Genomic DNA, 24,831 nt, shown 5'->3' on the forward strand with positions numbered 1-24,831 from the left:
AGTTGTTTATTTTCACCTGACATGATGATATCAAGAGCTTTTATTTGAAACAGCAGCACCGAGAAACAACAGTGACACCGAGGAACAAGAGCTTTCTCAATCCTGCAGCACCTGCCAGAATGATGGATTTCAAAAGCTGTTTTATCCTGAAAAAAAAAAAAAAAAAAAAAGGAGTCCCAGACTGCTGAAGTGCCTTTTAACCACATTACTGCCATACCTGTAGGGACAGCAGTAGACCTCTACAACATCTCAGCAACTTTGATGGATTTCTGTGAAATGCTGCACAGAGTCATCATCTCCAGAGCACGATCCCTTGGGATCCCTGAATCTTCCATTAGTGCTTACATTTATGCTTACTGAGAGATGTTAAGTTAACACTGTCAACTTCTGTTTGTTCCATGTGTCGCTTCAACATCAACACAAACATTTGTGAAACACACTCTCAGGTTAGCTTAGCTAACTTAGCTAACTAGCAGTGCACTAGCGTAAACTGAACCTGACCATCAGAGGGCGCTTCATTTCAAATTATCACCATTTCTTGTTTGCTTGTTCAAACAACCTGTCATTTTTGGGACACACACACACACACACACACACACACACTATGAGTGCAAAAATGATATCATATAGCATAATCCCAGCTTTTGATCAGCATCATGGACAGAAACCGCAGTCAGAGGTCGCAGGACCGGCAGATTTATTTAAGCTTGTGCTCTAAACTCACATCGTCTTCTTCATCCAGGCGACCACAAGCCCCAGATTCAGCCTCGCTAACATAAAGACGACTGTAACCTTTGTAATCATGGATCAAATGAGAGAAGCTCATTAACCACAAGTCATCACAGAGTGACCAGATGAGTCGCCGTACCAAACAGACACTCATTTATAGAATTCCTCATGCAATAATAATTCCCAGTGGACCAGCTTCTACATGTGTCACACAGACCTATTTTCAACATATCAGTGATAACGATGTTTCAGTCCTTTACAAAAACACAAAATACTCACTCATCACTCACTGTGCCAAAGAACTACTCGATAAAACACTGCATAGTTGACATCAACATGTTTACAAGTATTTAGCACAAATGGCAGGAAGTAAAGTAATACATTTCCCAGCATGCCCCTCCACCATCAAAGTTTTTCAGAAAAGCTGGAGGCTAAAATTATTCAATATTTGCAGTTAAATTTTAACTCATATAGAAAATATATAAAAAGCTTAGGTTATACTGTGTCCACTTTCATTTAACATGAGAATATATGTTTTCCATGTAATGTAGAGGGGCCCATCTGATAGTCACGTTGACTGGACCACTCTATTTTTCTGGGCTCCAGGGCATGCTAACCAGCTAATCTTAGCATTTAGCTCAAAAGAGTGCTGTATCAAACTACAGCCTCACAGAGCTGCAAGCCTTGCCACAGACACTTAGACTACTTAACGTGAAATTTATGGCAACTTTGTCACAAGACCAACCCTGGATTAGCACAAGCTGATCACAAGCAGCAGTTGTGGGTCAACACAATCCCAATTCCTGTGTCAACATGACTAGAGGTCTAAGATTCTGTCTACAACAGAGCTACAAACAAGGTTCCAGACAAACTTACGAAGATTAAACGGTAATAAATGTGAAATTTATGCCACTGTCATCATAAGAACAGCTCCTAATTATCTCTCATATGACAGTGGTTCCCAATATTACAAAGTGGTCCTTATTTTTTCCAGACATTCCTCTAATTCCTTTCTCTTCTTCTTATAAATTAATGTGAAATTCTACTTTTTCTGCACCATTTAAAATGTAAAAGGGAAAACTTGTCAATCTGGGAAAGTTAGTGTGCAGAGCAAAGAAGTCCTCGTGGCATTGGTCGCCTGCCAGGTTTGGGTCCGCACATTGACTGTAAGCACAAATACAGACAGCACGAGGTCCATGTTTGGCATTTATTCATTGTTTCTGTTCACAGTATGACCCCATTATTGTTCAGAGTAACACTTTGTTGCTTTCTGCGTGGCTACCAAATGCAGCAGGATAAACTCAACTGAAATATTAAATATTATATGAAGTCTCTTTGAGTATTACAGTCATGTTTTGGAGTTCTCTTTCTGAAAATGATAAACTTGAATCTGATCACAGAGTCAACTTGTGAATCTTGAGTTTAATAAAAACAACCGCAGAGACGGTTTGACATCCACAGAATCTCCTGACAGACAACCGAGGCTTCCTCCAAAGAGCACCTTGACTTTATGGCTCGATTTATCCTCCAGGCTTAATTAAACTCCAAGAGCCACAACAGATTTAGAAAGTCCACATCCAGCCAGTTGACAAACACCTTTTATTGCCTCATGGAAGACAATTAAAAGTGTCTGTCACCCTGTAGAGCTGCAGATAATTGGTTTGCCCTAAACTCAGCCGGCAAACCTGATCGTCGGATAATTCCTTCTCAGCTGGAGAGGAGCGACGCCGGGAGAAAGTGAACCGACATCAATGAAAAACGCCGCGCAGGTTGATCCGATCTGTCCTTCACAAATATAATCTGTCAAGCACAGCCTGCGCTGGCAGTCCAGGTTCGGGTTGCTCTGACTCAGAGTGAAGCAGGTGGTCGCTGCGATTCCCAAAGTAAAAGGTCACCATGACTTCAGGCCAAGGTTTTATTTGTGAAAATCAACTAAATGCAAAATTCATCCTTCACACTTTAACCCATAAACTCTTTTTTTGGGGGGGTTTTTTTTTTTTTTTTGGCAATTTAGAAAGTATAAAGCTGGGAGAGAGTGGGGGGGGGGACGACATGCAGGAAGTGGTCTGGGGAGGACTCAAACCCAGGTTTCATGGGTCACCTGCCCAATGCTGTGAGCTATAACAGCACCCTAAACCACAACATGAATTTACTGAAACTCTTCCATCATTTTGGTGAAGAAGTGCTCGTTTTGATTTGTGCTGATAGATCTTTGCCCCAAAACTCACTTTCTGTTTAATTAAGCTCCAGGTAAGATGATTAAAGAACCTCTGCTTAACAAGAACAATCTATAGGACATAAAAGTCGAAACAGTTTGCAAAGGAGAGCCTGTGGTGATGCCTTTTTTTCCTCGATCACACAGGGCCTTGTGTCCACTTTCAGTAATGTGTTGCAGCCTTGGCTGGTAACCAGGTAATTAATTTAAGTTAAATTATTTTTAAAGTTCAAAGAAATTCACTGTTGGAGACGGTTTAAGATCAATAAATGAGCAGCGTTTGTAAAGTTAATAGCTCCAAGTAACTACGTTAAATAATCGAGATCTCAATTTTGACTAAATCAATTGCAATTAGTGGTTCTTGCCACATTCGAGCAGCCCTGCCATCGAGGACAACAGGATTCACCTTCTGGGAACCATTAAGGTAGAAAGATTTAGATAATGAGGGAGACGGTGGTGCAGCGGTGAGCGCTGCTGCCTGCTGGTTCAAATGGGTTTCACCTCTTTTACTTTTTTATACCCCACTCTGCATTTCACCGTTAGTTATTATTAATCTCTGCGCCCCCCCCCCCCCCCCCCCCCCCCCCCCTTCCCAGCAGATGACCCCCCCTCCCTGAGCCTGGTTCTGCTGGAGGTTTCTTCCTGTTAAAGGGAGTTTTTCCTTCCCACTGTCACCAAGTGCTGCTCATAGGGGGTCGTTTAGACTGTTGGGTTTTCTCTGTATTATTGTAGGGTCTTTATCTTTACCTTAAAGCACCTTGAGGCGACTGTTTGTTGTGATTTGGTGCTCTATAAATAAAATTGAAATGAATTTAATTAAATTCATTGGGGGGCACAGCCTTCCTGTGTTGAGTTTTCCTGTTCTCCCATAATCCAAAGACATGCTGAGGTCATCACTGGAGAAAATCCTACCTCTAAAGTCTAAGAATCAGAATATGTATCTGTCATGGCCGGGGAGGAAATGGACGAGGAATGGCTGACACGAAGGACTCCAGAAGTCAGCGTAACATAAAAGGGATTTATTTCAACGGGGGAAACACAAATACAAAAACCTTGGAAGGGAGGCACAGGGAGACGAAGGGCAGGCACAGGGAACACAGGAACATGCGGGCACAAAACATCAACGACGCGACAAGGAACACATGGAAACTGAGGGCTTAAATACACACTGGGTAATCAGGGCAAGAGGAAACAGCAGGGAACAACAGGTGAGGCAAATGAAACTAATTACACAGGGGAAGCAAAGCTGAACACAAAGCACAGGAAAACCAGACTGTCAAAATAAACAGGAAGTGACAAACCAAGGAACATACTGACTAAACACGGGGAACAGGCACAGACTCAGGACAGAGACGCAGACATATCACAACACTAGGAAATAAACTAACACAAAACGCTGGGCCAACGGCCCAGGACATGACAGTACCCCCCCCTCAAAGGCCGGCTCCCGACGGCCAAAACCAGAAAACAAAACCAGACAAGGGCGGGAGGCGGGGGACCAGGAGGGAGGGCCCGAAACAAAAACAAAGACAGGGAGCAAAACAGAAATCACAGGGCGTGAACAAAACAAATCAAACCCGTACCGGAAGAAAACAAAAACACAGGACCAGAACAAAAGGCGACGGCACAAGGCCGGAGACAGTCCAAAACAGGGGGTCGAAACAAGGAACAGTCCAGGAGCTATGAAAAAACAAAAAACAGCAGGGGAAAAAAACAGTCCACAGTTCAGGGGAGTCAGTGGGAAATCCAAAAACAAAAAACACACAGTTCAGGAGGCCGCAGAGGCCAAGGGGCCACAAAGCAAAATCCCAACGAGGGAGGCCGACCGCGCTCCCAGCGGCGGCGGCGACGAGGACGAGAAGGAATCACTGGAGGCCGACCGCGCTCCCAGCGGCGGCGGCGACGAGGACGAGAAGGAATCACTGGAGGCCGACCGCGCTCCCAGCGGCGGCGGCGACGACGAGGGGGAGTCACTGGAGGCCGACCGCGCTCCCAGCGGCGGCGGCGACGACGAGGAGGAGTCACTGGAGGCCGACCGCGCACCCAGCGGCGGCGGCGACGACGAGGAGGAGTCACTGGAGGCCGACCACGCGGCATGCGGCGGCGACGAGGAGGAGTCACTGGAGGCCGACCGCGGGGCGTGCGGCGGCGGCGACGGGGAGCAGACACTGGAGGCCGACCGCGGGGCATGCGGCGGCGGAGAAGGGCGACCCCGGGCTCTGGTGGGGAACCCTCGGGTGACGTGGAGCGCTCGGACTGAGCAGAGACCCCCACCGGCTCGGACTGAGCGTAGACCCCCATCGGCTCGGACTGAGCGGGACCCTCTGGCGCGGAGCGCTCGGACTGAGCGGAGACCCCCATCGGCTCGGACTGAGCGGGACCCTCTGGCGCGGAGCGCTCGGACTGAGCGGAGACCCCCATCGGCTCGGACTGAGCGGGACCCTCTGGCGCGGAGCGCTCGGACTGAGCGGAGACCCCCATCGGCTCGGACTGAGCGGGACCCTCTGGTGCGGAGCGCTCGGACTGAGCGGGACCCTCTGGCGCGGAGCGCTCGGACTGAGCGGGACCCCCTGGCTCGGACTGAGCGGAGACCCCCATCGGCTCGGACTGAGCGGAGACCCCCATCGGCTCGGACTGAGCGGAGACCCCCATCGGCTCGGACTGAGCGGAGACCCCCATCGGCTCGGACTGAGCGGGACCCTCTGGCGCGGAGCGCTCGGACTGAGCGGAGACCCCCATCGGCTCGGACTGAGCGGGACCCCCTGGCTCGGACTGAGCGGAGACCCCCATCGGCTCGGACTGAGCGGAGACCCCCATCGGCTCGGACTGAGCGGGGCCCTCTGGCACGGAGCGCTCGGACTGAGCGGAGACCCCCATCGGCTCGGACTGAGCGGAGACCCCCATCGGCTCGGACTGAGCGGAGACCCCCATCGGCTCGGACTGAGCGGAGACCCCCAACGGCTCGGACTGAGCGGGACCCTCAGGCTCGGAGCGCTCGGACTGAGCGGGACCCCCTGGCGGCTCGGACTGAGCTGAGCCCTTGGGCTGAACGGGGCCTACATGGTGAGGCTCCGGATGCGCAGGCTGGGACTGCGGAACAGGGCACACTGCTGCTTTATTGAGCAGCAGGGGCCGCTCGGGGAATAGCCAAGGTGCAGGGGACTGCATGGGAGCTGACGCTATGGGCTGCGTGGAAGCAGGCCGGGAGACGACTGGCTGCGTGGAAGCAGGCCGGGAGACGACTGGCTGCGTGGACGCAGACTGCGAGCTAGGGAGAGCAGACTGCGTGGAGGCAGACTGCGAGCTAGAGCATGCCGACTGCGTGGAACCCGACTGAGAGCTAGGGAGAGCAGACTGCGAGCTAGGGAGAGCAGACTGCAAGCTAGGGAGAGCAGACTGCGAGCTAGGGAGAGCAGACTGCGTGGAGGCAGACTGCGAGCTAGAGCATGCCGACTGCGTGGAAACTGACCGAGAGCTAGGGAGATCTGGCTGCGTGGAAACTGACCGAGAGCTAGGGAGATCTGGCTGCGTGGAAGCTGACTGAACGCTACGGGGAGCAGTCTGCGTGGAGACTGACTGAGAGCTAGGAAGAGCTGACACTGGGCAAGCTGTCATTACTGGAGCTACCGAGGGAGCCGGAGCTGAGGGAACTGCGACTAAAGATGGAAAAACTGCAGATGAAGAGACCAAAACCGAACTGACTGAAGGGTCCAAGGGGATTACGGAGCTAACTGACGTTAAAGCGGAGGGAGCAGACTGAGAGGGCACAGAAACAGCTGACACCGGGGACCGAGGAAGAGCTACTGGGGCTGACTGAGACTGGAGTGGACAGGGAGCGACTGGAGCTGGGGCTGACTGAAGGCGAGGGGAAGCGACTGGAGCTGGGGCTGACTGAAGGCGAGGGGGAGCGACTGGAGCTGGAGCTGACTGAAGGCGAGGGGGAGCGACTGGAGCTAGAGCTGACTGAAGGCGAGGGGGAGCGACTGGAGCTAGAGCTGACTGAAGGCGAGGGGAAGCGACTGGAGCTAGAGCTGACTGAAGGCGAGGGGGAGCGACTGGAGCTAGAGCTGACTGAAGGCGAGGGGGAGCGACTGGAGCTAGAGCTGACTGAAGGCGAGAGGGAGCGACTGGAGCTAGAGCTGACTGAAGGCGAGGGGGAGCGACTGGAGCTAGAGCTGACTGAGACCCTGCTGCTGCAGCTAACGCAGAAAACCGATGCGAAGGCTTGGGTCTGGCTGCCCCCACCCGCGGAACAGGTACGGGTGCAGAGGTCAGCCCGTCCGTGGCTGCCCCCACCCGCGGAACAGGTACGGGTGCAGAGGTCAGCCCGTCCGTGGCTGCCCCCACCCGCGGAACAGGTACGGGTGCAGGGGAAGCTGGAGCTAAGGGAGCTGGAGCAGGGTGAGCAGAGGGAGCTGGAGCTAACTGAGGGGTCTGGGACTGCGACTGAGGGGGAGCTGGAGCTACAGCTGACTGGGAACACTGCGACTGAGGGGGAGCTGGAGCTACAGCTGACTGGGAACACTGCGACTGAGGGGGCGCTGGAGCTACAGCTGACTGGGAACACTGCGACTGAGGAGGAGCTGGAGCTACAGCCGACTGGGAACACTGCGACTGAGAGCTAGGGCGAGCTGCGGCTGACTGGGAAGGCTGAGACTGAGCTGGCACGACAGCTGTCTGGGGAAACTGAGAATGAGCTGGCGCTACGGCTAACTGGGGAAACGGAGAATGAGCTGGCGCTACAGCTGACTGAGGCGAGAGTGACCGTCTCCGCGGCGTTATGCCGCTCTGCTCCCGCGGCGATTCTCTCTGATGCTGCCGGGAGCTTGGTCTTCCTCCGTCAGCAGCAGGCAGTGGTGACGCGGAAGTGGTGGGAGGCCAGGGACCCCTGTGACCCAGGAATCGGAAAAATGACTCCTCTGGAGTCATTCCGGGCGCTGGCTCCAGGAAAACGTCTCTCCGCTTCCTCCGGTATCTCGTCCTCCGTGGCTGCGGCGACTGCTGAGGACAGGAGGGGCCAGCGAGCGGAGTGACAGGTGAGGGAGCGGCCGGCGCCAAAAACAGTCCGCCCACGCGGCAGACCTGCGGTTTAGGCGGGGGCGGTGAGCGGCGTCGCCGGGGACCGTTCAAAAAAGCTGGTCCCCCCAGCGCCAGGCGAGTGCCATTGTAGCGGCCGGAGCTTGCAGGGTCTTTAGTATGGTCGCGTCGTTCTGTCATGGCCGGGGAGGAAATGGACGAGGAATGGCTGACACGAAGGACTCCAGAAGTCAGCGTAACATAAAAGGGATTTATTTCAACGGGGGAAACACAAATACAAAAACCTTGGAAGGGAGGCACAGGGAGACGAAGGGCAGGCACAGGGAACACAGGAACATGCGGGCACAAAACATCAACGACGCGACAAGGAACACATGGAAACTGAGGGCTTAAATACACACTGGGTAATCAGGGCAAGAGGAAACAGCAGGGAACAACAGGTGAGGCAAATGAAACTAATTACACAGGGGAAGCAAAGCTGAACACAAAGCACAGGAAAACCAGACTGTCAAAATAAACAGGAAGTGACAAACCAAGGAACATACTGACTAAACACGGGGAACAGGCACAGACTCAGGACAGAGACGCAGACATATCACAACACTAGGAAATAAACTAACACAAAACGCTGGGCCAACGGCCCAGGACATGACAGTATCGTTAATCACTGAGACAGAAACACTGAAACAAAAACCTCTATTTCGGCTCCCGCCTCACCACCACATGCTCTGAAGTATTTGGACCATTTTCACTGATGTGCGGCTGTAAAACCCACCAGGTCACAGGGAAACACGAGGGAACCGAAGCCTTGTTTGGACATAAGAGGCTGAAATTAGAAGCAAACTCACCACAAAGACATCAAGTCAGCTCCAGCCAACGTGAACTGACAGCAGATCTACAACAAAATAAGACCTCACTGAAGTCTCCCTCCGGACTCCGTTATGTAACATATGTAAAGCCCCCGAAAGAAAGCGTGAACTGAACTTCAGACTCTTCTCCAGACTTTTTGAAAATGGCAGGTCTTGGGAGGCTTTAAAAAGCATTTGCTGTGTTGCTGTGTATTGTTGGCGGTTAAAGCAAACACAACACTCAGTTCTCACACCTCAGAGCCTCCGGTGACAGGAACAGAGGGGACATGACGTCCATCACTGTCCACAAGGTCCTCTGCAGCAGGCTTTACTAACACACATACATTACTGAGCAAAGTGAAGACGACTCTGTTCAGTTATCAATAAAGTTTGGTCTATAAAGTTTACTGTGAAGATAAACTAAAGAGAAGGAAAAAGATATAAAAGAGAAAATGATTATTCAAAACTGCTCAAACAACACAAGTGCAAACTGAGCATAATTGAATATAATGCTGAGTTAATGAAGTTAGCTCTGCAGAAACATGCTCTAGTGTGTGGACCAAAGTGAAGTAGGCTATCAGACACTGAGTCTCTAATTTGGTGGATGGACTCCAACTTCACTGGCAGTCCTTGTTCTGCTCTGCCGGCTCGGTGAGGTTGGCGTAGCATCACATTAACCGTTTCTCCACCTGCTGCAGCTTCTTGTTAGATGCCCACCATCTCTCAGAGCAGGAGAAGACAGCTGCCGGCTGCGGTGGAGTCGGAGTCAGTCAAAGTTCCCTGCCGGCAGATGAGCTGACTGGGAGGATAAACATGAGACAGGAAACGCTGGTGCTGACTGATTAGCAGTGACTGAACTTTCAAAATAAGAGGGGTTGCCTCTTGTTGCAGATGACGTCGTTCTCTCAAAAAAATGACAAAGTACCAAAATGTGTTATCAAAGTTACCTGTGTGACTAACAAAGTAAGGTCTATGTGTGGGAAACACTGGATTCTTGGATGGTCTGTTAGCACAGTTAGCCACTGAGCTGCTGTAATATCTGCCAGATAACAGTCGATGTGTCCAGTTCAGTGACTCCGGTTAGCCGACAGCTGCTCACTTATCCGGCCTTCATCACTGTACAGCTGCTATGAAGATTTAAATGACCAAAACCATTTTCTATATGGCCACATGCTCATAAATGTGGACATTTTAACCTGGGAGTCTGTGGAGGCTGGCTCACCTTTGGAGGCAGCCTCAAGTGGCCATTAGAGGAACTGCAGCTCCTGTACATGCAGGTGGTTTAAATTCAGAAATCTTCATCTGAGCAAACCTAAAATTCTTCATTTCAAGAGTTTTTAAGTAAATGATTGAATGTGTATCGAGGGGATCATTAAATCTGTTGAATTGGTTTATTCAGTGTTGCTCAGCATTCAGGATTGTTCTCATCCTGCTAAAGAGTGTTATCTCACTTCTTATTCATATTTAATACTCAGGCTTTCGGCTCTTTAAGCTCTTAAAAGACAAAAGACATAAATTCAGATGACATCTTGTCAGCTCTCCAACTGCTGCTGTCATGATAATTTGGGATCCTAAAAATTGGACTGCGATACAGAAAAGGTTGAGAAAATGACTGTTCTGACATTTATTTTGTACAAAGAGAAAACTCCCGTCAAATTAAGTGCAGAAATGTTCCTGCCAACTCCTGAGCTATTATTTTCTCAAAGAGCAGAAAATCAATTTTCAATTTTCTCCATTTGACTCCAGAAACCTGTCCTGTTCTCTTCTGTCCTCGTTCTCAAGATAAGAGAAAAATATTAATTTCCAGAAAATTCTCCTGGAAGATTTTGGGCTCATCACAACTAAACGCCTTCATTATTCAACACTAGAAGATAAAGTAAAAATCTCAGTTTATTCAGGCTGTGATTGTCCAGGAGAGGAGAAAGAGGCTCTGATATGAAAACCCGAGTCACAGAAAGAACAAATCCCGAGCGTAATCATCTCGGAGACTCCGACCGCCGCCCGTCCTCGTGTTTATGAAACAACAGACGTTTCATCAATCAGGGGGATCTGCATGGAAATACTTAAAACTGCCTGATATGTAGAATCCTGGAGGTGGTGTTGTATCTGTGCCAGAAATATGATTAATGTTGTTTCTGCTGCTGTCTGCTGTGCTGTGAATAAATTGATATTTTGGTTGTTGTTTTTCTCACAAGGGGACAGAAAGCAGAAGGAACATCTTGTCATTTATCATCTGTTTGTTTCTGCTTCATTACGAGGAATAAAACGGTTGTTAAACAGCCAAAACACATTCAGCATCACCCGAAATCCAGGTTTATATTCGCTTCAGAGCCTCAACCTCACACTGCCGCATAAACTTTAAGGAGAAAAACATTCAAAACACAGAGTAAGTCCTGAGCTTAAGGTCAAAATTGATTCTTTATATGTCTGCGCATTTCTGGAGTTTGATGCCAAAGTTTTTATTTATGAAAAAAAAACAAACTGTGGGCATAAAAAACAGCCAATATTGCAGACAGGTTCCCAGTGCAGAATCATTAAAGAAGCATGAAATGCTGTGGACTTCAAACCAGAACTCATACAGAATTAATAAAGCTAGAATTTGGATGAAAATGTATTTAAGCTTCAGCCACACAGACCTGAAGATCAGTCTGCAACAACAACAACCCTCCATCACTTGAGAAAAATGGGTGTCGTGAGTGTTGCCGGCTGTTGCACCAAAACCCTGCCTGTGATTGCTTTGGTTGCTCGCAGTCACACTTGGTTTGCATGGAAGATGCTGACCTGTCTGCAAACACTCACCAACTACTTGCTGAGTGGCACTGAAGGGACACATGGCAACGTGCAACACAAACTGGAAACAGGCAACGTTCATCTCCACAGTAAACCCTGTGCGAGTGGCAACGTGCTTTTAAACGTGTTACAGGTGCAATAAATCAATTCTGATTGAAAATATCATCACTATTCGTGGGAGAGCCCTCAGAGCTCAAAGTGCAGATAGTAAAAGAGTTTGTAGCTTTTAAAGACTAAACTCTTGGCTTTCCCTGACAAGCATCAGTAATTCTTTGGGGCTTTTCCTGTTGGCCGTCAGCAAGTTTACAGCAATTTTATTGTCCTGTAATCCTTGAAATGGTCATATGATCCTAAAAGAGTGATGCTAAGCTTTGTTTCTTTGTGGCTCTTGCATGAAATTCAGCCTGGACTGAATTCTGCTGTTATTTGTTGGTTGCTTCCTCAGAGTCTTAAACATTGGTGGGCTGCAGCTGAAAGAATGAAACTGTTGCACTTTACAGGAATAACCTCATTAAAGCAAATCAATTCCCCTGAAAACGCAGTTAGAGTCAGATGTTCCTGCACCTCCACGCTGGGACAGTAATACTGATAACTGAGCACAATCAGCTTTTTGCCCTCATTTTTCTGTCCTGTGAATAAATTGACTTTATTTGTACAGTGCTGCTCTCACTGACCACTCAGAGTGCCTGAAGCACACATTCACACAGCTCTTTATAACAGCACAAACAGCTCTGCTCTCACTCTGCTGCTCTGGCTGCAGATGTTCATTATGTGTTTAACTTCTTATATTGTAATTTAAACTTTATCTTAAAGCCTCTTTCAGGTAAACTCACTCGTATCTAGGACTGAAAACCCTGAGGTGTCTAATCAAATAGATAACCGCCTTCGTGTGACCGCTCAGCCTGTGTGGATGTGAGTTTAAGCTGAGCTAGAAAAGGAAAAGATATCCTGGATGTGCCCGATCCAGCCCCTCTGAGTGAACAGTCACGCTGACACTAGGAAGCACCAGTGGTGGACAGTAACAAAGTACAAATACTTTGCCAAGAATGAGATAACTTCACTCAGATGGAGAAAGATGGAAGAAAGAGGTAGAAACGTCCTCCAAGGAGCTACTTTTACTTTCTTATTTTGAGTACATTTCAGAGCCTGTACTTTTTACTTTTACTTGAGTACAGAAGTTGAACCAGTACTTCAACTTTTACCAGCATAGTTTTTAACACAAGTACTTGTACTTCTACTTAAGTACAGAATGTCAGTACTTTGGCCACCACTGGGAAGCACAGAGAAACCACCAAAGAAGAACGAAGCAGAAACCAAGTGAACTGCTGCCTGCTTCAGCAAACAGACGAAGATGCTTGATCATCCTCAAAGGTGGCTCGGGAACAGTAGAGTCTGTTGGCCCATCAGAGGGAGTGATGGTGTTTCTACTGATTCACTTTAAAACCATCAGCGTTTCTGAGTTTCCATGGAAACTTGTTTCAGCTTCATTTTACTCAGCAACAGGAAACCTGAATCAGGAAGAAGCTAAAACCAGAGCTGCTCATCTGCTCGCTGAGTTTGGTTTCTCAGGTTTCTGGTAACAGCAGAGATGCTGCAGCATAAAGCTTTAGCTACCACAGATAGAGCGATAGATTCACTCTGTATCATTTATTTATTCCGATATAGATTTGTTGAATAAAATATTAGCCTTTGAGTCTGTGAAGTAATTAAATTGGCTTTTTTGTGGAGCAGTAGAAGGCTGACCTCCCGGCTGGCCGCCGGGGGGGGGGAGGATGTTGAACACTGTATGAACAGCTGACAGTCAGGTGACTTCATCACTGATGACTTTTGGACAACACTGAGGGATTTTAGTTTGGCTAATTATTGAATATTGTGTGTCTGCAGACACTGAGGATTTTCCTGCACTCAGGCACAAACTGAGAATCACTTTTTTATTTTTCATCTGTGGATAAAGATGAGACAGGAAGTATGTAGGCTAGCTGGTTAGCAACAGCTGGTCTTTCAAAATAAAGGAGGGGGGATTGTTTAACTGAGCTGACTCACATTCAGCTGATTTACACATATCTATTATAGTGTGTGTGTGGGGGTGTGTGGGTGTGTGTGTTGTCCTGTCAGTTCTTGATTTCAAATGCAAATTATTCATGTAGTCTCATTATCATCTTGAAAAACAGGTCACCAAAGATGAATGTGCCTCCCAGCTTTCACTGATGGCATTCCCACGGGAACACCTGGACCACAGTCTACCTGCTCTTCACATTCACCTCCATCCCTCCAGCTCGGCAGGAAGATTGCTGAGGGGTGGATGCTGTTCTCATCATCGGCTGCTCCGGCTAAACGGCCTCTGAGTGCAAACAGTAAACAGCATTGACAGAACATCAATATTCATCAGCAGCTCTGCTCATTTCAGAGCTGCTGCTGAAAATTTAATCACGCCTGTTTCACTTTCCCCAAGTAAATTTGTCGTGTTCGAGCTTCCTGACACCTGGTATGAGCCGCTGAGCGTGCTCTGTCGGGCGAGGCGGAGGACTTTGAAAGGATCTCCCAGGAGGCGAGCGTTTAAAAGCCTCGCAGAGGGCCAAATTATACAGTATGATTTCATTTATCTTGGTGAGGGTGAGCGAGCTCCCTCCCGGCTGTCAGGGAACATAACCTGACCGAGTCGGAGTGAAACGGCTCGACAAAATAAAAGCAGATTGTGACTAAGTGCTTCCCGTCCTGTCAGGAAACAGCTGACTGCTATTAATTACAGCCCATCTCTGCAGTTTTCAGGTGACATTAAGGCAAAAATAACTGTAGAGTTGGATTTCTTTCACTTCTTTGCTCCACCTGCCCATCCAGGCGCCCGTCCAAGTCCTGCCACCTTACAGTGTGAGATTTATGGCTCACACTGCAGCTGAGAGCAAAACCTGGAGCAGAGAGAAGTCCACAGAAACGAGCTCGTTATGACCAAGAAACGAGGTTGTTGTGTGTCGCGGTTTCAAACTTGTAAATACTCAAACTACACTTTATGTTTCTGTCAATATTTAAAGAGCACATGTTTGCACAGGTCCCGTGACAGCAGTGAAACGACATGTTTAAATAAAGGAGTGAACTTCAAATTCGATTCGTCCTGCAACTCGAAACAGACTATATCGATTAGATCGACCACCAACTGATCAAATGAATTCCTGCATCAAGGCTGTTTTATTAAGTTAATTCAGTGGTCTGCCTCCAGGGTAAATAATCAACCTGTAAAGCTAGTTTCACAGGTACAGCCGCCTCCCTTTGCTTTTTCTGCTTAGATCTCAGAGTCAGAGACATTCAAACCTGGAGCCAATCACCAGTTACTGGTAGAAAATATTAACGTACTGTCCAGCTCCCAGTTTCCATCCACTTCTGTTATGAGAGTTTTTGGAGTTCAACAGCAGGTGAAGCAGCGAGATGTGAAAGCGCAACCGTCTAATATCATAAAAAAGAAAAGAAAAAAGATTTCTTATGGTTACAGTTTTCTTCCTCACATCCAAAGACCTGATTTTTACAGGTTTTTGACTGCATTTATTCAATATTCAGTTTTCAGTGCCACCTTTAAAAGGCCAAGTTTAAACACTTTCAGAGAACATTTGAGAGTTTTTATGCAGCCGGTCTGGGATCCGATCAGCTGGGCTGTTAACCCGGCTGTGACCAGTCCAGGTCCAAGATTTCCATTTCCCAAAAGTTATTGAAGCTGAATGCAGTGAAATAAAAATAAATACATTTTTTTTAAAGCCAATTAAAAAGTAACTTAGCAGCTAATTTACTGCATGAAACCGGTGCTCATTTATTGGAAATCAAAGGAGAATATTTTTTTTTCTGCACATAAAAACTATAATCATCGAGACTGCAGTTAAAACCTGTTTAATCAGTGTTTGTTCCTTAAAGTGAGGTTTCATTTACCAAATATAAAATACATTTTTGTACATTAAATGCCCAGAAACAGCTGGAACAATCACAGACAATGTAAGACTCACTTCTTCCTCTATATGCAGACAATCACGCTTCACTCCCCAAAGGCCGATTTTGAGCCAAGAAAATCTCAGAACCTCCAGTGCCATATTTTTACTCTTGGACTCTTCTAGTGTGCCTTTGCATGATTTATAGTTCAACAATAATCCACATGTATCTTATTCAGTTCATCCTCCGTCTGAAATGAGCTGTTTTAGTTCCCCTCCTGCCCCTTCTGAAGGAAAAGGTTTGAGCAGCAGGTGGGTGGTGCTACCTGTGCCTGAGATGATCATATCAGGGATCTCTCTATGATATCATATAGATCCAAGAGTAGAAAAAACTGCCTGAAACTGAGTGTTCAGAGAGGACCTGAGCTTTCAGTTTGCAGAGATTACTGTTCATACCCCGACCTCGTTATTTGAAACAGGAGATATACGACAGGAAGCAGAATGGGGCCTTTTATACATCGGTAATTGGCTGAAAAACAGCTCTGACCACATCCTCAGATACGATGGGTAGGGGTGGGGGTGGGGGGGTTCTGTTGAACATATGTGCCTCCAGAAAAATAAGCATCCCAAATGAAATGGTTGGTAGGCCACAAAATTACACAGTGCAAACATATGGAGGACAGAGCTGACGCAGGAGCAGCTCGCTGACCTCACGTTCTCACAGGATTCTGCAGCAGGACTTTTATCTAAAGACGACTTTCTGTCCCGACACCTCACATCACCAGATGTTCGTCCACCGCTGGCTTCCATTTTAATGATGCGTGAGCCAATCAAAGGAAACCAGAGCACAAACAAGACGAACACTCGGAGAAGTCGGCGTCTCTGTGGGTCACGCTATATTCACACTCTTCAGACAAGGTGCAGGAAACTCGAGCTTTTCAAATATGTAACGCTGCATCGCCATGAATTACAGCTTTATTCTGAAAAACTGGGCACTCCCGGGTTCTGCGCATCAGTTGTAGAGAGGGTGCAAACGTTCTCAGTCTGGGAGCGCTGCTAGAAATAAAAATATTAGAAATATGAAGAAACACTGCCGGACGTTTCTTCCTTCCTTCAGCTGAAAGCCTTGAATATAGTTCTGGCTGATTCTCCTCCAGCAGCTTCCTCCTTTATAAGTGAAGGTTCATGAATCTATTTAAGACTTATGAACAGTAAACTTTTTCCATGTGCAGCTCTTTATAATTATTATTTTTAATCCAGTGAACTGCAGACCTTACAAACTTAACTTTACTTACCTTGACTCTTGTTATGAAATTCTCTCACCTCACACTATGAACTTCCTATGAGCAACTTTTGCTATAAACCCAACAGCGTAAACCAAAATAAAATATATCCCCCACTGAAACTTCACGGATTAATGCATCACTAGGCTGCAGCGTTCTCCAGCTGATGAATCTGGGCTTCAATCAGTGAACCTGGAGCTGAGAGCTTGGAGCTAATGTTAGTTTGGCTCGTTTTAAGCCATTTATCAATAAAAGCTAAGAACATGTCTCAGTCTGAGAACACCGGCTGAGACAGTCTGGGAGACTCTGGGAAACTCTGCAGACGAATGTGCCGAATCAGTGGGAAAGGGTTTGGACTTCTCTGAGGAAGCCTTCTGGTTGTAGGTCGAGGTGTAATGAGCGGTCATTGTTGGCACGTGCAGGAAAACAACTCCGACTGCCTCATCTGCGCAGACGCATCACTGCCACTGAGAGAAACAACAGACACTACAGACATCCAGCATGAAGAGAAAGTGATGCAGGCTTTACCGATGAGGCAGCACTGAATCAGCATGAAGCTTCTTTACATGCAGGAATGAACGTTCAGCCTGCAGTGATCAGTAAACTGAAGGTAAACTGTACAAAGTTCTAACATTTGCTCATCAGTTTAACTTCTTGTCTTCTTTATAATTTGCACTCTATGGAGTGGAGACCCCGGGGCCCGTGGGGTCTGAACGCGTCTGAACTGAACCATCATTCTGACTCTGAACTGTGCAAACTTTCAGGACTGTGTTGGATTATTGTGTTACTGTTGCACTCAAACAATCGAGTGGACCACCCTGATATGTTAACAGCTGCCCACATATGTTTTCACCTTCTGAGGAAAAAGTCATGATCAGTGTATGATCAGTGTATTAATACCATGACTTTTATTTTGAAGGTTCAGTCATTGCAAACCAGTCCTTGTGTTACCCTGAGGGCAGGCTGGTCAGGTTGCCCTTGTGACCTTTTGTCCTGAGGTCAGATGGACTCCAACGTTGCCATGTTGGACCGCAGCTGCCAAAAGTAGTCCTCCTCCTGCTCTGGAGCTCCACAGCTGGAGGGCAGTTTATGTGCTGCTACACCAATCTGACAGTGTGTATTGCTATTATTATTATTATTATTATTATTATTTATTGTATTAATGAAAACGTGGGTGTGCCTTTTGTTGCTGCTACCACAAGTGCAGTCTCAATGTGTGGGAAACCATCTGTTCCCACACAGGAAGACCTGGATTTGTGGTATATTCCCAGATAGATTCCTCTCTGAGTCACAAGCTGAAAACCTGCCTGGTAAATATCTCTCACAGGCAGCTTCATCCTTTTTGTCCACATTGCCGCCACTTTCTCTGCCCAAATCTCCTCTAACTCAAAGTAAGTGAAAATGAAGGCAGCAAATGGAACCCGAGCTTCACGTCGCCCCCTCAGCAGCAGACGGCTGGTGCCAGAAATGCTTTTCCACATATTATATTTTACACTTCAGTACCAGAGAATATTGGTTTGCTATGAATGCTTGATGTTTCTCCAGGGCTGCATTTTCCCTTCAAACCCTGCGGCAGGCTGCTTCCAACAAAGTGCCAAAAGCCATTTTGTTCCGTCTCTCCTGAGACGGGAAAATCTCGTCTTTTATTCTGTTTTCCTGACGAACAACAGTTCTCAAAGAAGTGCAGTCAATTATTATCTGGTATCAAGACTCAGTCCTGCGCCGCGCGCTTATTGTTATGCATGGAGCGCTGACTGTGTGAATTAGGCTTCCTGTGCTAAAAATCAAGGTATTTGGTTTGTTTAGCGACTCGGAACATTTTCATTTGCCTCTGCAGAACGTGGCATTATGTTCTGATGAGGATCGAGGAAAACGCTCCATTTCTTAATGCAAACACCGCGAGTGGCTCGAGCAAAAGCAATTCAGGGGTTCATTAATAAAACATGGCCGAGGCGGGTTATTCCAGAGTGACAGCCAACACTCATTTACACGACTGCTGCTCTTTTCCTTTAAATATTTCATAAAAGAAGGAGAACAGTATAACGGTGCAATGAATGCATGAATATTAGATATTGATGCAGGAGGATGCAAACATGGTTGCAAATAGCACTGACTAACATCCCTGTCAGAGTGCATTACATTAGCACTAAGTGAGAGGCTCATAGACGCTCTGTTTTTAGGGACGTGACGTGCAGCTCATCTTTTATTATCTGAGGGTGCGCGCCGTGCTGCCTTTAAAGGGCAAATACCAATATTTTTACACTCACTTTCTCCATAAATTTGATTATTTCCATGCCAAGAAAAGTGAAGGTGCATACATGAGTAAAAACAGCATTTCTAATTGCCAATATCAGTTTGTCCACAGTTTCAATCGAGACATGCAACAAGCTGAGTTATTTAATTTTCTGGAGGTGCAGAAAGTCATCAACACCACTTTAATATTTAATTTTTCTTAACTTTAAGCATTTTTTCTCCTAGATAAGCCAACATTTCTTCATTCTCTTGTTCAGGTTTACACGAGCAGTTCTTCCTCCTCAAAGGTCTCAAAGATTTCTCCAAACGTCCTCAGAGGGAACCAGTCAGTGTTGGTGAGCAGCTCTGTGCAGCCTGTCCTGCAGCTTAAAGGGGGATTTAAGTCTTTTTAATACCAATTAAGCCCATATTTTCAGATTAATGAGCTGAAAACATTTTAAGGCTCTGCAGGAACCTGTAAGTTCTCAGCACAACGAGGACAAAGTTTCCAAGCTGAGCTCCACCCGTGTGAGGCACCGCTCGATAAACATGGAGCCAGAACGAAGACGTCTGAGAGGAGAACATTTTTTCTTAAATATTCTGAAATTCAAGTTGTTTTTCAACTTTATAAATGTTGTTACAAACTGACCTTCATTTAATTTAATTCTCTCGTTCTTGCTTTCAGAAAACCTAATGAAGGTAATTAAGATGTGCATCACGAACAGAAGTATGTGTGACATGTTTTAACTGTGCAGAGTGTTTGAAGCATCCATCCTGCTGAAACAGCTCAGAGCTCAGCTCATTTTAAATCAATGACTTCTGGAAGATTCAAGATTTTTAGTTTGTTTTGTCTTGTTAGCAGTTTGTGATTTTTTCTTCTCTGCCCTCTCACGTCTCAGCCCCCCCGCCCTGAGCTGGTTCTGCTGGACGTTTCTTCCTGTTAAAGCCGAGTTCTTCTTTCCCACCGTCTCCGAGTGCTGTGCAGGGACTCAGATTATATTTACCGTACGATACAAAGCTGTATAAATCCAACTGAATGAGTCAGAGCTGTTACCCCATCACAGGTCGGGTCCCAGACAAGAGGACAGAAGATTAAATCATGTCCGTATGAGTGACTCAGCAGGGATTATATTAAACGAGAAACGCTCAGATTAATTATTTGACTGTGATTCAGACTCAGAGAGCCTCATAAATAAAGACATCGCCACAAACTGATGCACACAGACTGAGTGAATTGAGTGAAAAACTGAGTGAAAAACTGTGTGATGCTGTGGGGGTCCACTGAAAGCCCCCCCTCCCACACACACACACACACACACACACAGCTCACCTGAAACCCACATGGCTGCTTTCCTGTACTGAGGTTCTTGTAAATGCTGCATTTTAAAGTATGTGAGTTATAACTTGATAAAGAGCTACAGGAGAAGGTTAAAAAACATTTTAGTGGAAACTGAAGGGAACAACACGAGTATCAAACATGTGGCCTGGGGGCCTTAAGCAGCCCTCCAAACAGAACCAGTTCAGCCCACTGAATGCAAAGAGTCATTGCTTCCCTGCTGAGGTGATGAAGTCAGGATTTATCGGTTTATCTTTTTAAATCTGGTCTCAGGTGAACGTCACAAACTGATTTTAGTGCAAAGGAAAAACATGAGAGGGACGTTTCTTTGTGAGTATGAGGGACGCAGAGGTCGAGCCCACTTGAGATCAGATTAGTCTGCATGTGAATGAATTCAGCACTGATTTCCTCACAGACACAAATTAGAGATGCAGCTTTTTGCCATTTTCAGGATATTAGAGAATCAAACTTTCATGTCTCTACTTAATGATAACGATCCTGTTTTCACAGGACTGCTGCAGCTCAGAGGCACATTTTCTTTATTAATATCATATTGTTCTTCCAACTTTGTTTCTTTCATATTTTCTTTTTCTCTTTGTCTCCGTTTCACAGGTTTTTATGTATATTTTATATATTTTTTAAGTTTGTTGTTTTTTCCTGTTTTTAATGTTTTTATGTCTGTGAAGCCTTTTGAAACTTTGATGTGATATTAAAGTGAACAAAAATAAATGAATTTAACAGTCCTGCTTCAAAAAATAAAGAAAAGAAAACACTGATTGTAACTTAAAAACCTTTGTCACTACAGAGGCTCATGCAACCATCAGCAGCGTCCACAGGAGCAGAGTATGGATCCAATGATGAGAACATGCACTAAATATACAACTCAGACCTGCTGTAATATCACAAACCCCCCACAGGAATAAATGTATCAATACTACAGCAGATGAAATTCCGTCTCCAGTCCCGGCACACGTTACAGACATTTATTGACTTCCAGCAACAACGTGCAGGAATATTTCATTGTGTTGTCCAATGACCGTAAAGATATCTTAATGTGATTCTTCATATTTCAGTCAGCTAGAAACTCAAACAGGCCAAAAAGGACGCAGACACTTGATAGCACAATGAAGCCACTATAATTAGACTCCTGTGAGATGCAAAGGTCACCACAAACTCAACACCGAGCGCAGCCAAGGCTCCAACAAGTCACCCTATCAGTGGAGACGTCCCTGAGGGAATATTACCGTCATAGCGCCCGGTTCTCCTGCAGCGTTACAGGAACCATATCTCAGCATCACATTAAGGTTATTCTCTCAAATCAAACAGATTGTTTTACAGCGGGAGCATCACCACAGCAGCAGCAGCAGGAGGCGGAGGTCTTACCTGTGCAGTCCTTCCCTTTGCCTTTGCACTCGCCGCTCTGAGGATAAGACGCCCGAGCCTCCAGCAGCAGAGACACCAGGCAGGCGGACAGCAGGCACCGGACGACCCCGCCGGGACGCCCGTGATGCCTCCCAGGGCCTGACAGCATCATGATGAAGACGATCCGACCTGCAGACGCCGGCAGGACGCAGAGCTCGGATCTCGGTTCAGGTGAAAAGGCGTGCGAACTGTTTAATCCCGGGTGCAGCTGGCGGAGGCTGCCTCACGCTGTGCCCCACTGAAGGAGAGCTCCAAAGGCTGCAGAGAGGAGAGCACAGAGAAGCGGAAGATGGAGGAATGTGCAGGGAGCTGCTCGCCGGATCCCGCGTTCAGGACGTCTCAGAGGCGGTCCGGTTTGTCCAGGGAGGGAGCAGAGGAGGCAGCGGGAGCATCCTCGCCATCCGTCCTTCCTCTGCAAAGAAACTCCGCGTCTTTTTCTTTAGGCACAATGATCTACACCAGCTAAATGTGGCCGTCTGTCTCGCGCCGCACACGAAGCGATCCTCCACGTCCTGGATCCTAATCTGAGAGATCACCGGGGCGCTCCGGCTCCGGGTTCCGCGCGGCGCTGAAGCGGCTCAGAGGAGACGCGGTGCGTAAAGAGAACAGCAGCTGCAACCACAACAAAGAGATCCGGACTGAAGAGAGGAGAGGACAGACAGGCTGGTCACGTGAGAGGATGCAACACTCCCCTCCACCTCCACGCCCCTGACGCACGCGCGCGCGCACGCACGCACACCTTAAACAGAAACGCAACCTGCAAAAAGCTGCAGTGAAAGAAGCGGTTTTCCATGCAGAGACGGAGGCCAGGCTGCTACAGCAGTCTGCGCACAGCGGGGCTGCCAATCTGCATTTCTAATAAGAAAGCACTTTAGTTTCACAGCCTGGAAGAGCATGTGACAGCAAACGTGACTGTTTTCCTGAATATTATTAACGATGAGAGATGAATCACGTGACACTTTAGAAGGCAAGTATTTTATTGGCCTCTTTTTAATTCACTGGGAGATTTTATTTTACTCAACAGGTTCAGCAGCTGTTATGATGCCTCTTATTTTTGTTGCAAAAATTTCCCAAATGTGAGAATTCCCACATTTTCCTCTTAAACAGGAGGTCCCAGGTGAAAAGTGGAATTTATACCTTATGGGGAAAAGTTGTTATCCTCGCACCTGTTCATTTTAGACCATGTAGTTTAACACAATGAGCAGTGTGAGAATTAGGTGTCATTATTAGTTGCAGCCCCCGTGCAAAGTAGTTATGTAGTCTATCCACTTCAAACAGTAACGTTAAAATCCAGCTTACCTATTGATCCATAAGCAATAATAACATTCAGGGAAATGGATTTTAAAAACATCTTAAAAAGCTGTCCTGCATGCCTGTTAAAACTAAAGATCAGTCTCCACCTTTTTCCACAGAAATCATCATGTTAAGACAGTTTTAATAACTGTTCTCAGACAGGCTGGTTTGAGCCAGTCCCCACAACAGCACTGTGGGTCTGAACAGGGTTTTCAAAAACTCACCCGTTCAAGTTGTTTTAATGCTTCCTGACTTCCTGATGAACAGGAAGCAGCACGTGAGGCTGGGGAAGAATGTCTCGGACTCCCGGACCATCAGCACTGGCACTCCTCAGGGCTGTGTCCTCTCTCCTCTGCTCTTCTCCCTGTATACCAACTGCTGCACCTCTGACCACCAGTCTGTCAAGCTTATTAAGTTTGCAGACGACATGACTCTCATCGGACTCATCTCAGACGAGTCGGCCTACAGGATGGAGGTCAAACGTCTGATGTCCTGGTGCAGCCACAATAACCTGGTACTGAACGCCCAGAAGACAGTGGAGATTATAGTGGACTTTAGGAAGCACACAGCCCCTCTACCCTCCATCATCCTGACTGACACCCCCATCACCACAGTGGACTCTTTTCGCTTCCTGGGAACTACCATCACCCAGGACCTCAAGTGGGAGCCCACCATCACCTCTGTTGTCAAAAAGGCCCAGCAGAGGATGTACTTCCTGCGGCAGTTGAAGAAATTCAACTTGCCAGCAAGGACCATGGTGCAGTTCTATACTGCCATCATTGAGTCCATCCTTACCTCCTCCATCACTGTGTGGTACGCTGGAGCCACCACTAGGGACAAACAGAGACTACAGCGCGTTGTGCACTCTGCTGAGAAGGTGATTGGCTGTAACCTCCCATCTCTCCAGGACCTGTACACCTCCAGGACACTGGGGCGTGCAGGTAGGATCACAGCCGACCACTCTCACCCTGGGCACAGACTTTTTGACCCTCTCCCCTCAGGCAGGAGGCTACGGTCCATACGGACCAGAACCTCCCGCCATAAGAACAGTTTCTTCCCCTCTGCTGTTGGACTCATGAACAATTACCCTAAGACTGTTACCACCACCCTCCACAAACGCTGATGACCCTATGTCTATGCACCTGTCTGATTGCACTGATGTACATATTAGTGGAATATAGTCTACATTCTTTTATCTTTTAATTAGTCTCTGCACTGTATATTTTGTAATTTTGTAATATTGTGCTATAGTTATAGCTCTAATATCTCTGTATATTTGCAATTTGTATACTTGTATATTGTCTTATAGTTTTTATACTTATTTGTTTTTTTTTCTGTAAGCACGAAGTACCGCAGCAATTTCCTAATGCTGTGAACCTGTTCACCCATATGGCAATAAAACCTTCTGATTCTGATTCTGATTCTGCTTAAAGATTATTAGGGGCGTGGCCTCTTTGACAGGTGGATGCTGACACAGGTGGATGTAGCTGATAGTTGTCTGCCAGGCTTCGCCTCCACAATTAGAGTCACTGAGCAGAAAGTTTATTATGAAGAAAGTTCAGCACAGCCGGGCTCTGGCTCAGCACAACCTGAAGTCCCAGTCGGCTGCTGTGATGGTGGTCATCGACTTTCTGCTGAGCCTTCAGGCTCACGTGTCCTCTGACTCCCACACAAACTGATCTGAGTGCTGCCGACTGCAGTCAGAGACTTTATCAGATGATGATAAAAATCTAAAGAA

General features: G+C 47.0%; 1 protein-coding gene across 1 annotated transcript in view; it reads right to left on the reverse strand.

The window, feature by feature from the left end:
• tmeff1a (transmembrane protein with EGF-like and two follistatin-like domains 1a) overlaps positions 1–22,440 on the reverse strand; it is a 113,815-nt gene extending 91,375 nt beyond the window's left edge. Inside the window, exon 1 of the mRNA XM_030751987.1 lies at positions 21,762–22,440. Coding sequence (XP_030607847.1) covers positions 21,762–21,912 — 151 coding nt within the window. The 5' untranslated portion in view covers positions 21,913–22,440. The remainder of the gene's footprint in view (positions 1–21,761) is intronic.
• Positions 22,441–24,831: the final 2,391 nt, after the last annotated feature.

Source organism: Archocentrus centrarchus, chromosome 17 (assembly GCF_007364275.1).
Source record: "Archocentrus centrarchus isolate MPI-CPG fArcCen1 chromosome 17, fArcCen1, whole genome shotgun sequence".
Classification (NCBI taxonomy): Eukaryota; Metazoa; Chordata; class Actinopteri; order Cichliformes; family Cichlidae; genus Archocentrus; species Archocentrus centrarchus.